This window comes from Chiloscyllium punctatum, chromosome 35 (assembly GCF_047496795.1).
Source record: "Chiloscyllium punctatum isolate Juve2018m chromosome 35, sChiPun1.3, whole genome shotgun sequence".
Classification (NCBI taxonomy): domain Eukaryota; kingdom Metazoa; phylum Chordata; class Chondrichthyes; order Orectolobiformes; family Hemiscylliidae; genus Chiloscyllium; species Chiloscyllium punctatum.
The window spans coordinates 17,519,887-17,533,582 of record NC_092773.1 but is presented as its reverse complement, the minus strand read 5'-3'; the positions used below and the strand labels follow the sequence as shown (position 1 = coordinate 17,533,582).

General features: G+C 39.5%; 1 protein-coding gene across 3 annotated transcripts in view; it reads left to right on the top strand.

The window, feature by feature from the left end:
* Positions 1-13,696, top strand: part of LOC140459715 (zinc finger matrin-type protein 4-like) — a 176,823-nt gene that overhangs the window by 70,686 nt on the left and 92,441 nt on the right. For all 3 annotated transcript variants that reach the window (XM_072554152.1, XM_072554153.1, XM_072554154.1), the window contains exon 4: positions 3,149-3,302. In XM_072554152.1, the coding sequence (XP_072410253.1) occupies positions 3,149-3,302 (154 nt within the window). The remainder of the gene's footprint in view (positions 1-3,148; positions 3,303-13,696) is intronic.

The following is a 13,696-nucleotide window of genomic DNA, read 5'->3' as shown; positions in this document are numbered from 1 at the left end:
TTGGAAACCAAGCAATAGGTTACCCATGTAACCTCCTCCTGGATGTTCTCATCCACCTCTTAGTGTTATGAAAGTGAAGGCGCATATTGTACCTTTAAGAGAATGTGAAAGCTGTTTTGCACTGAGAGCTTGCAGGCACCTGTCATGTGACTGTCAAGCAGTCTCAGAGTGTACTGGAAAATTGAAATATGTAACATTTGGCTATGAAACAAATACCTGAGTTTTGGTTGCTATTTTTACAACAATTCAAAGTGAACCAATCAGTTTAAATTATGCCCCAAGATATTAAAAACCAATCAATTTTGAATTTATTGTTTTGCCAACATTGAACCAATGAGACGATCTGATGCTGGGGTATAAAGAAGCAAACATTGCCAGAATAACTGCCAGCAACATACTCTCTATCAAGGTTCCTTTTTCATGTGAAACACCTTTGCAGCAAAAGACCAACGGCAACCCAGGGAGACCAACAGCCAGAGGAAGACAGACACCAACGACTGCTGTGGGGTTTTGAAATTAAGTTGACGTAATTTTAATACGGGTTTTTATCAGGACAGTATAATGCTATAGTGTGGGAGGTAGTTAACAAACATTTAAGGGAAAGGATGCTTAGAGTTGTAAATAATTGTTGTTTAATGTTCATTTTTACAGCTAAAGAATAAATTGATTTTTTTTCTTTAGATAGTGGAATTTGGGAGTTCTCTGTCACTCATACTTTAACAGATTGAGGTGAGATGAGCTTTTTTGGGTGTTTGGTTTAATTAGCAGAAGGGTTCACCGCTGTGCCGTAACAATTGAAACTGTTGTTAAAATCAATTTGGGTTGACCCTCCACCCCACCAACCTAACACTTGACATTTACACTCCCCCAATCATTGCTAGATGTTGTTAACCTACCCTGGAGCACATGAGGTTTCAACCCAAACTACTGGCTCAGAGTTAGGGACACCTTCATTGTGCCACAAGAGCCCTCCTCATTGGCTCTTAATCTGAATTTTAAAGTGCCATTGAAATTTCCATTTAAGTACTCTCCCTTAGCGACAATAGGAATTGCCGAAAAACCAACACCTTTTGCCCTGTATCTCCTTGTAAGTTGACTCTGTCGAAATATGGTAACATTCACCAAATATTGTATTGTTCTTTTATAAACATTGTCCATTCAGATTTGAGATGGTTGTTTCACCTTGTGGGAGGGCATAATCTTGGAAGAAGGGGCAGCATCTGTGTTTTTTGTTTTGAGGTTTGGTGCTGGACAAATCAACGACTTCCCTGGGTTATAAGAAAAATAGAGCAATTTGTAAATTGGATACATTTGATTGGTACTTGGTATGACATACAGTTAGCAGCAGTCAATTGTCTTTATGTGGGATGTCATGATGAACCTCCATGTAGTGGCAATCATTTCAATAGCTATTTGAATGATCTGCTAATTTCACAAGTCCTGGGAGAAAATTTCACTCTGTGTTCCATTGAAACAACTAGAAGTCTGGACCTCCAACCCATAATTCACATCTCACTTGAAGAGTTAGTTGAGCTAGTTGTTGGCCAACTCCCTTCATAGAGACTCTTCTGGGGAATTTAGCCCCAGCAATCCCTGTGATTTGCAATGCTAATGGACTTGCTGTTTCTGAAGGACAGACTTGTTGAGAAGAATTTGTTTTAAGAAACAAAGGACAGACCAGTCATATTGCCTGATTAGAGTCATATGATTTCGGGGGAGCTTGAATGAACGTTATGATCATTTCCAGCAAGTTCATGTGCAAGGTTCTAAGTTGTAAGTTTAAATAATAATTTGCAATGAGATCATAAGTCTGTAACAGACGTGTTGTGGAATAATATTTAAGCCCATTGGTTATGTCTTTCTATAAGGGATCACCTTTGATTCCAGTTCCTTTCCTCATTCTGAGAAAATCATGTCTACCTTTTTAATCACATCTGTGCAAGTGCAATGGGCTGCAGAGATCAGTGTCACATTTGCAGTATTTAAGTAATCTTCAAGTCATCCAAAATTTATGTCTCCCTCCATTGGCACATTTCTTTAGCCTGGTCTTCTGGAAGTGCAGCACTCAGTGATAAATTTTTCTCCTTATGGTAATATTGATCCAAAATCTGAGGATTAGGAGAATGCAAGACTTGATCCAAAATCTCATAAATCCACATTCAATGGAGGGAAGTGCCCTACTTCAAGAGCTCACTGTTCCTGAATCACTGGAAACAACCCATGCTGTATTGTGATATGGTACATGAAAACACCAATTCCATGTACCATGAGGTGTTATAATACATGCCTGTTCTTTGTACTGTAGCTGCTTCAATTAAGTTGTTCATTTCCGTCCTGCAGTTTTGCTGACAATTGTGACACGGTGCTGAGTTGTCAGTGCTTCTTTTGCATTTTCCTCATTTATTTCATCAACATTCTTAAGAGACAACTTTGCTACACTCTAATGAGCGCTCCATTCTCTTCCCACATATTCTGCTACCCTTCCAACCACCTGATATGAAGGAAATCTAGAAAGATGGGCCTTTAACATTGTCTGTGGGGCACAGGTTTTCAAAAATATCATGCGTTTGAACAATAGTAACGTTTGCTTCCCCGGTCAACAAATTGAAACAGAAAGATGCAGACTCTTAATTATCCAGTGAAGAATGAAAGGGTTGGGAAAAGGATTCTTTTCACATTTGGTGTTATTACGTTGTTTTGAAACAAGTGACCATTGAAGCAAACAGATTAAAATGAATTTGCATGAGTACTTGAAAAAAGGAATGTAAGCAGAAGTTAAGAATTGAGGTTTATGAAACACCTCTTACTGAAGGTTAAGGTACAGTGTATGGTCACTGCTCTATATAGTCCCTTTATGCGTGGTTATTCCTATGACAGGAGTATCATTGATGTGTTTCCTTTTTGAAATTGTAGACTCAACCACAATGAAATCATTACTATTTAACTTCTCACTGATCCTCAATCTGGGAATCAAAACCAATCATCTGTGATTTTAGAATCTGGAAGTATTGGTGACAAACACTAAAGTTCTTGTTCTTAGTTATTTCTCCCATTGTCTTTACTTAAGGAAAATTAGTGAGAAGATGGGGAGGGGGCAGTGGGCAGATATTAGGGCAACTAACATACTTGTCTTCTTTCCTTCATTCAGGGAAGTGATGATGGAGATGTGGACAAGAACAAATGCTGCACACTCTGTAATATGTCATTTACCTCTGCTGTGGTGGCACAGTCACATTACCAAGGCAAAATTCATGCTAAAAGGCGCAGGCTATTGCTGGGAGAGGAGGCACCTTTCGGAACAGGTGAGTTCTTCATATTGTATTTTGAGCTAGTGTCAAGCAAGGGAGAGAACTAAAACCCCAAAAATAATTGAAGGAATAACATGGTTTGGCAATGTGTGCTTTCAATTCAAACAAACTAAAATTGGCAGAAGATGCCAGCATCAATGAGAATTGAATGAAATGTAGAAGTTTACAGGAGAATCAATCTGTATGACAAAACACAGCAAGATTTTTCGCATTTGCAAGCTTTTAAGTTTTTTTTGTACAGCTACTTAGAAGTCATGCTGAGGCAACATTTCCAGGCAGAAAGATTTGAGTGATTTTACTCATTAGGTCTTTGGGTTTAGCCTTCATGGATTGTCAGTCTATTTTAATCATAGCTCTTGGTTTTTATTTCTGGCAAGCTCTGCCAACAGCTGCTTTTGCACTGTAGCTGGTGCTACTTCATACTGTAAGACCATTTCTTCCAGATTAGCTCACAACTAGAGCAAATATTAGCGCTGATACAGAGCCTGTTCCTCTTGCATTACTTTTGGCCCAGGGATGAATGGATGCCAAAACTTCAGGACAAATTCCAAACCCAAAGAACAATGTAGTTTTCAGAAGCTAACCATGTGCAGTGCTCGTGATTTGACCAGCTGATTTTCAAACTCATGCTTCAGGCTCAAAGCTCTGCCATTGGCAATATTGTCAGAAGTAACAGCAGTGAAACCATCCAGAGCCAACCAGCCATTCCTAGACATGCATTCTCAATGAATAAGACCCAATATGACCCATCACAATATGGAACCCAATTTCACATTGCTTGTAGGCAAAAGTGGCTCGCCCAAAAGTATCTCATTTCATCTTTTCCACAAATACCAAGAATTTTAAGAAATACTGGACACAAATTATATTGAATGCTTCAGTTATTGTTCCTTTGCTACCCTTTCTGAAAGTGAATTCCAAGGTACCTATCTGATACCATGATAACTTTGTTTCAAAGTTTTGTCTGGTAATAATGTAATATTAAGTGAAAACATCATTTGATTGAAGGCTAACACAAGAGAAGGTTTGTCAGATTTGTTCAATTAATGTTCGCTAACATTCACTATTTTGTAGTGATCATCGTGAAGTTGCTTTTCTTTTCTTGGAGGGACAGGCTAATCATTGTCTTATTTTGGATACAAACTGGCCCTGTAACTCATTTTAATGTTTCATGCAACAACAAACAGCTTCAAAATATAAACAGAAGTATGTAAACCTATAAAAGATTGCTATCAGCATTAATCAGTATGATTTAAAGAAAAAGCTAGGAAAGCTCAGACCAAGCAGCATCTGCAGAGAGACAACCAGAATTAACATTTCAAGTTGGTGGCCTTTCGTCACAACATACATGTGAAGTTTAGCTTTGTTTCTCTGTCCACATGTGCTGTCCAATCTACTAAGTATTCTCTGAGTTGGAGGTGCCAGTGTTGGACTGGGGTGTACAAAGTTAAAAATCCCACAACACCAGGTTATAGTCCAACAGGTTTATTTGGAAGCACTAGCTTTCGGAGAGCCGTTCCCTCATCAGGTGGTTGGGGAGTATAAGATCGTAGGACACAGAATTTATAGCAAAAGTTTACAGTGTGATGTAACTGAAATTATATATTGAAAAAAAAAATGGATTGTTTGTTAAGTCTCTCATCTTTTAGCATGGGCATGTTGGTTTCAGTACTTACACATGTAAATCCCAGAACTGTTTTTAGTTTCTGAGTATTTTCTTGTAGGTGTTTTGCTTTTCGCGCTATGATGTGTCAACATTGAATCCATGTCATTTGATTCAAATTCATGCAATTTCATATTTCCATTAATTGACCTCTGGAGTGCTCTTGGTTCAAACTGTCTGGCAAGTTTTTGCTGTGGTCAAAATGGGTCAAGTGCTCTGGCTCAGCAAAGGAGAGAAAAATGAGTTTGGCAACACAGAGATAGCATCAAAACTTGTCACAATTTGTCAGATAATGCAGAGCTGACCAATGTACAAAAGCATTTGTTTCAGTGACTTTGAAAAGCACATTGTATTTGAATTGCATTGTGGAGAGTATAACTAACTGTAAAATGCTTCAAACTCCTGTAAAGTTGCTCAAGATAGGAAATCTATTTCAAAAATTAATTTTGCATAACTCAGCATATTGCTTCTATCAAACACAGTAAAGCAATCTTAACAATATTTCTCTTATTATCTTGAAGCTAATGGTGCTTAATAGAGGCAAAGGAGAGGACTGCCGCGTAAATGAGAGTGCAGCTATGCTTCAGGACATTTAAAACATGTGTTTGATTTGGTTTATAACAGTCAACCATATTTTATGCTGAAAACAGCGACACGGGTAATTGCCAGCAGATTTCATCTGTTCACCATTTGCTACTCGAAGCATAGAAATCACAATGGAAACATCTTTCACAATTACAAATATCTTTACAGGATAGCCATGGCTTATTTGAGTAAGTCTGCATGTGATCATCCAATGCACAGCAGACCAGCAGGTTCATAGTCTCTACTCTCGATCAGCATCCAGATTGCTGATCTCAAATAAGAAGATGCATGAGAATTGACATGAGTATTCCCTTGGGCATCAGTGAAAAGTATGGGTTCATGCTCCCTATCTCAACGTTGTAACTAGTGCTGGACTATCTTGTTAGGCTGAAAGTACCTCCTAGGTTCCTTAAAGTCTGATCAAAATGATTACAAGAATGTACGTGCGCTTTGGTGTAAAAGCATATTTAATCTACTTAATATATACATGTGCAAACTAACGAGTGAGTCTATAAACTTGAATTACAGAGTATACATACATAGAGGCTGTGCAACTGGGTTAACACATTTATGAGTAAACAGTTATGAGTAAAGTAACAAGTCTCACTGCATTCTGCCCGGCTTGTCAGGAGAACTCGAAGTTCCTGGCACCGTTCGCAGCCCCAGTACAAGGTGACGTCTGACGCCTGTGACAGAGTCCCTGATATTCATACTGTTCTCCATTGTGTAGACAATAAGTTGAGCATAATCATAATGTCAACCACGTAAAAGGATGTCTATGGGGACCAATCAGGGTTATGCAGTTACCCAACAGCCAAAATGAGCTGTTGTTATGCTAGGCCAGTAAGCTTCCACTTGTCTCCAATTGCTTATTGTCATGTCCAGTTAATCTTTAATGATTAACACTTAATGGTCTGGTTTGAAGACATTGTTTTTGAGCTGACCACTACATGGACGTACCCACATGGGAACGTCTGCTGTAATAGGACAGTTGAGGAATCCACCTCGAATGACCTCTGGTGTTTTGTTCTAATGATAATTTTTCTTAAGGCAAGTATTAATGCAGCATATCTGAAGCCCGCTCATTTTCTGAAGAATGTGGCAGTATTCTGTGCTTCAGTGTAACAAAATGCCATCTCTAGTTGTGGTGGCCATCTTGTTGTTTATATCCAAACTGCAGATGTGTTTCTTTAGGTCATACTTCACAGCTAAACCTATACAAGGGAATCTGATTCTTGCTAAATGTTGAATGTATGATGCTGTCCCCACTCTTGTGAATATTTTTTCAATGATACCAGCAGGAGTAGTGACCCTAACTCAGAGCCAGGAGACTTGGGTTTAAGTCCCGTCCTATTCAGAAGTGTGCCACAGCATTTCTAAACAGGTTGATTGAAAAAAAGCAGTTTCCATAGTTGAGTTCATTTTTTAAAAAACAGTTTCCACCTGAAGATCTGATTTCTCAAAGAAGGTAGCAATCTACATGAATGGACAAATGTGGAAGATAGATCAGCAATCCTGCATCCGACTTTACCAGATGAATATTGACCAATTAACAATCACTTCTCGTTCTTCTAAACTCCAAAAGGTTCAATCTCTCTTCAGAGGGATCAATCTGGAGTCTAAATTGACTGACTTGTAAGAACTTTAAACTAACACGATTGGTTCCTCACTTGCATACTCTTCAGAAGTGACAGAATATTGAAGATTGATCAGAGTATTTTGGAAGTTTGCATCACATATGGAACAGAGAAAATTACAGCACAAGAACAGGCCCTTCGGTCCTCCAAGCCTGTGCTGATCCACAGCCTTTATCTCAACCTGTCAGCTTTTTTCTGTATTCCTCTGCTCCCTGTCCATTCATTTGTCTGCCTAGATATATCTTAAATTGTGCTATTGTGCCCGCCTCTACCATCTCTGCTGGCAACGCATTCCAGGTACCCACCACCCTCTGCGTAAAGAACTTTGCACGCATATTTCCCCTAAACTTTTCCCCTCTCACCTTGAACTTGTGACCCCTAGTAATTGAGTCCCCCATTCTGGGAAAAAGCTTTTTGCGATCCACCATATCTATACCTCTCATGATTTTGTAGGTCTCTATCCGGTCTCCGCTCAACCTTTGACTTTCTAATGAAAATAATCCTAATCTACTCAATCTCTCTTCATAGCTAGTGCCCTCCATACCAGTCAACTTCCTGATGAACCTCCTCCGTACCCTGTCCAAAGCATCCACATCCTTCTGGGCATGGAGTGACCAGAACTGTATGCAACGTTCCAAATGTGGGCGAACCAAAGTCCTATACAACTGCAAGGACCCGCCAACTCGTCGTATGCCTTCTTGACTGCTCTATTGACCAGTGTTGCCACCTTCAGAGTAACAATAGACCTGAACACCCAGATCTCTCTGTACATCAATTTTCCCCAGAGCTTTTCCATTTACTGTATAATTAGCTCGAGAATTGGATCTTCCAAAATGCATCACCTCGCATTTGCCTGGATTGAACTCCGTCTGCCATTTCTCTGCCTAACTCTCCAATCTATCTTTATTCTGCTGCATTCTTTGACAGTCCCCTTCATTATCTGCAACTCCACCAATCTTAGTGTCATTTGCAAACTTGCTTTTTTAAAATATATTTTTATTAAAAAAAGAACTTTTTTTCTTTTGAATATTACAACAAATACAAAACCAAATGTTAAAAAACAAACCCACAAATTGCATAAATAAATAATAACGAAAATCTAAGCTAAAAAAGGAAAATCTTAACAATAGTAATAATAATAATAACCATAATACAGCTCAGCAAAACAAAGCAATAGCCCTCGATCGTCAAGCGCATACATTTATACATATTCATATGTTCAAAGTTCATTGTGTCTGGATACCAGATTTATGACATATGGCTATTTTAAGGCTCTTATTAGTATGGCGGACAAATTTATACTCAGGTAGTGCGAAAAAGGCCACCACATCATCTAGAAATTCTCAGTTTTATGGTGCATCATACTCGTCAGAAAGCCCAAGGGGATGTGCTCCATGACTAGCTTACACCAGCCAGCCAGCCCTGGGGGATTTTCCGACATCCACCGTAATAGAATGTTCTTGCTGGCACAAAAAGTGAGGATACTGAAAAGCCTTTTTTTTTTGTGTGCATCTAATGAAAGTGAATTAACAAACCCAAGAAGAGGAGACACCGGGTTCATTTCCACTTCCAACCCCAAGGCCTTCTCAATTTCGCCTACCACAATGCTCCACTATGCCACTATGCCCACAGTCTGTGGCAGGACCAAAGACAATGAGTAAGCATGCCCATGCTCACTTTACAGTTCGGACACATTGGAGATGCTCCCGCTTTAAATTTAGCGAAGTGGTCTGGGGCCAAATGGACCCTGTGGAGAATCTCCAATTGCAAGGTGAGAGTCCTGTTGCAAATCAAAATCCTTCTTGCATTTTCCCAGATATCCTCCCATACTTCAAAACAGATCTCAACATCCAACCCCCTCGCCCATACCTGACAGAGCCGTTCGGTCTCATCCAGGGGACCCTCTCCCAATAGATGATGTGTTGCCAACAGATAATGTACCCTCAACATTCAACACCCTCTTCTCAATGTTGGACCTGTAAGGATCAGTTAGAAGTGTGGTCTCTTTTTGTATAAAATTTCTAATTTGAAAGAAACAGAAGAGGTCCTTATTGGGTAATCCATATTTCTGAGCCATCTGGTAAAAGGATATCAATATGTCCCCTTCGAATAAATCATCCAGGCAAGACACACCCTGAGCTGCCCATAGTTTAAACCCAGAATCCATCATCACTGGCTGAAATCCCAGAGTACCAATTATGGGTGTCAAAAATACTGTTTTAGCAATATTGCCTTCACCCTGACGCATTGCCCTCCACATCTTGACAGTATTGATGAATATTGGGCTATGGCAATATTCCTTAACTGTTCTCATTTTGTCTAAGAACAGCAGACTAACAAGGGGGCTTCTCGCCTGAGATGCTTCGATGTCCAACCATAGTGACTGAGGCCACGGGCCTAATCATTCACATGAGATAACAATGAGCTGAACTGATAGTTTTTGATATCTGGGAGGCCCACTCCTCCCACTCTGCAAGGTAACTGCAATTTAGTCAATTTAATTGGGGGCTGCTTGCGATACCAGATAAAAGAACTGGACCAGCCGTTCAGTCTTCTCAATATTTGTGGAGTAAAAAGCAGAGGCAGCATTCACATAGGATACAACAGGCGAGACAAAATGTTCATTTTAACAAGGGCTATCTGACCTAACCAAGACATCAGAAGTGCCTCCCATCTACAAAGGTACTGCTTGATTTTGTAGAATAAATAAGCAAAATTGGCTTTAAATAGCTGAACAAAAATAAGAGTAATAAATATAGCTAAGTAGAGTAAGCCCTCCTGCGACCATCTAAAGGGGAACTGAGATCCGCCCTCAGAATCAGGCTCTCTTGGGAGACCACCCATGGGCATGGCCTCTGATTTCGCAAAATTGATCTTATAACCCGAAAAGCCACCAAATAAATTGATTCATTCTATCAGCTAATGTCCTGTACAACCTCAACATGATGTCCCAACTCCTATACTCAAAGGTCTGAGCAATGAACCACCCTGTCTACCTGTGATTCAAATTTTAAAGAATTATGTACCAGAACCCTGAGGTCTCTCTGTTCGACGACATTACCCAGGGCACTACCGTTAACTGCAGAAGTCCTGTCATTCTTGCATTACCATAATCCAAATTAAACTCCATCTGCCACTCCTTAGCCTATTTACCCAATTGATCAAGATCTCTTTGTAATTTTAGATAACCACCTTCACTGTCAACAATACACCAATTCTGTTGTCATTGGCAAACTTAGTAACCATACTGTCTGCATTCCAGTCTAAATGATTTAAATTAATGACAAACAAAAGTGGACCCAGTGTCGATCCCCATGGAACACCGTTGGTCACAGGCCTTAGTCCAAAAAACAACTCACCATTATCACCCTTTGATTCCTGTCATTAAGCCAATCTTTTATCCAATTAGCAAGCTCACCCTGAATCCCATGTAATTTAAATTTCTTAATTAGTCTCCCTTATAAATGTCTTTACTGAAGTCTAAGTAATTAGGGTCTACCACTCTGTACTCATCAATCTTTTTGGTTACTTCATTAAAAAACTCAATTAGGTTTGTGAGATTTTCCTTTAACAAAACCATGCTGACTGTCCCTAATCATTCCTTGCCTCTCTAGATACATGTAAATCCTATCTTTAAGAATCACCTCAAACAACTAACCAACATTGATGTCAGACTCACAGGTCGATAGTTTCCAGGCTTCTACTTTCTTAAGTAGTGGCACAACATTAGCCATGCTCCAGTCCTCTGGCACTTCACCTTCTAGACGATACAAATACTTCTGCTTGGGGCCCTGCAAATTCCTCCCTAGCTTTCCATAACATCCTGGGATACCTTTGATCAGGTCCCAGAAATTTATTCCCTTTATGTTTTCTCACACATCCAGCTATTCCTCTTCTGAAATGTGAATTGTTTTAAAACAATCAATATTTATTTCACTGAGTCCTCCAGCCTCCATTTCTTTCACTACAGTAAAAACTGAAGCAAAATATTCATTTAATACCATTCCCATCTCCTGAAGTTCAACACAGACAACCTTGTTGATCTTTAATGGGTCCTATTCTCTCTCTCTAGTTAGTCTCTTGCTCTTACTGTATTTGGAGAATGTTTTTGCATTATCTTTAACTTATTAGCCAAGCCTATCTCATATTCCCTCTTTGCCTTCCTGACTTCCTTCTTAAGAATGCCCCTACATTGTTCATACTCTTCAAGAGATTCAGTTGATCTAAGTTGTCTATATCTAATGTGTTATTCTTTTTATTCTAAACTATAACTTTAATACCATTATTCATCCGTTCTTTCTTCATCTTGCCAGCCTTACCTTTCACTCTAACAGGAACATAATGCTTCTGAACTCTTGTTATCACACTTTTGAAGGCCTCCCACTTGTCAGTCATCCCTTTACCTGTGAACAGTCTACTCCAATCTACTTTTTAAGTTCTTGTTTCATACCCTTAAAATTTGCCTACTCCAATTAAAAACTTCAACTTTTATTGAAAATTTATACTTTTCAGCAACTAATTCAAAACTAATAATATCACGATCACTTGTCTCAAAGTGTCCCACTACTTACACTTTAGTCACTTACCAAGAGAAGGTCAAGTTTTGCTTCTTCTCCATTTGGAACATCTATATCCTGACAAAGAAAATTGTCTTCAACACATTTAACGAATTTTTCATCATCCAGGTCTTTAACACTATGGCAGACCCAGTCAATGTTTGGAAAATTAAAATTCCCTACTATTACAACCTTATTATTTTTACATATATTTGCAATCTCTCTACATGTCTGCTTCTCAATTTCCTTCTGACTATTTGGGGACCTATTGTACAATCTTGTACAATTGTACAAGGTGATTATCCCTTTCTTAATTCTAATTTCAAACCATAAATGATCTCTCAAAAATATCTTCTTGAATTACAGGAGTAAAGATTTCCTTCATCAGAAAGGCCACGTCCCCATCTCTGTTGCCTCTCTTTCTATCCTTTCTATAACATCTGAAACCTGGAACATTGAGCTGCCAGTCCTGTCCTTCCCTCAGTCAAGTTTCTGTAATAGCTAAAATGTCATTATTATTAGCTGGATTATTATTCTGGTGACATTACACGATGCAACCTCTTCCCCTGAATAGTTGATGAATCAGCTCAGAACTCACACGTGAATTTTGCCTTTCCAATTACCATCCCTTTTTGTCACTGAACATACATTTTGGAAAAAGCTTGTTGTTTCCCAGCTTTTCTTTGCATGCAGGTTAAATATAGGTGGATGACCTCACAAGAGCAGTGTTCGAAGAGGGTAATAATAATAAAGTGCTGTTAAAAGTGACATTTATGATCAGTTTGATTGATGTGGATTGCAAACCATTAAAATATTATTAACACTGTTTATTTCTTTTGGGAGAATGACATATGACAAAACAGAAGGTACTTTAAACTAGAATGGGTGGTATCTTGCAAGTCATTGATGAGGTGGGACTTCAAGCATTATGACATTTGCAGAAAGGGATGATAAATTGCTTGGCTTCCTTTCAGAAGTGCACTTCTGCTAAATACATTACTCTGCAGCTTAGACATTATTGCTCATTCAATTCAGAAGATGCAGAAGACAAAACAAATCTGTACTGAAGAAGTGTCATTAAGCACTGCTGCAAAGTATTTGTTGTGCTGGCAACAGGCACAATTTCGCAGGTGAGAAAATATTAAGCCTTGATATCTGTGGATTTGTCACTTCTGACTGCAACATCCGAGATATCCAAAACAACTGCATTGTCTCCATATCCAGAGATTGACCGGAAGATGACTTTTAAGTATCACCAGCTGGTTTCCAGTGTGATAGCAAGTAAGATTGAAAGAATCATAGAATCCCTACAGTGTGGGGATCCACACTGACCCTTCAAAGAGCATCCCACCCAGACACCACCCCTCACAGCCCTCTAAACCTGCATTTCCCATGACAAGTCCACCTGGTCTGTACATTCCGGGACACTAAGCGCAGTTTAGCACGGCCAACCTTGGACATCTTTGAACTGTGGGAGGAATTTGGAGCACCAGCACAAAGACACAGGGAGAATATGCAAACTTCACAGAGACAGTTGCCCGAGGTTGGAACTGAACCCAGCTCCCTGGCACTGTGAGGCAGCAGTGCTAACCACTGAGTCACTGTGTCAACCAAGAAAGACTGATAGGTATTGTTGGAGACAGAGAAGAGTGTGTCAGGGATTTCTTGAGATGGGAACAGGGACACTGCTGGGGCAGTTGGAAGTAGTGGGCTCTTATTGGAAGAAGGATTCTAGCAAAGGGTGGAAGTGTGTGTGTGTGTGTGTCGTGCAAGATTTGGGATCAGAGATTTCAGTAAGGAGTGGGAGTGGTTGGGAGCAGCCCAGCTGAAAACTATTTGTCTGAAGGAACTGAGCTTGTTCGTTCAGCCTGGACAAAACTCATTCTGACCCTCAAGCAGTGCTGCAAAGGTACTCCCTTCACAGTTGAAACCATTCACTCTTCCTTT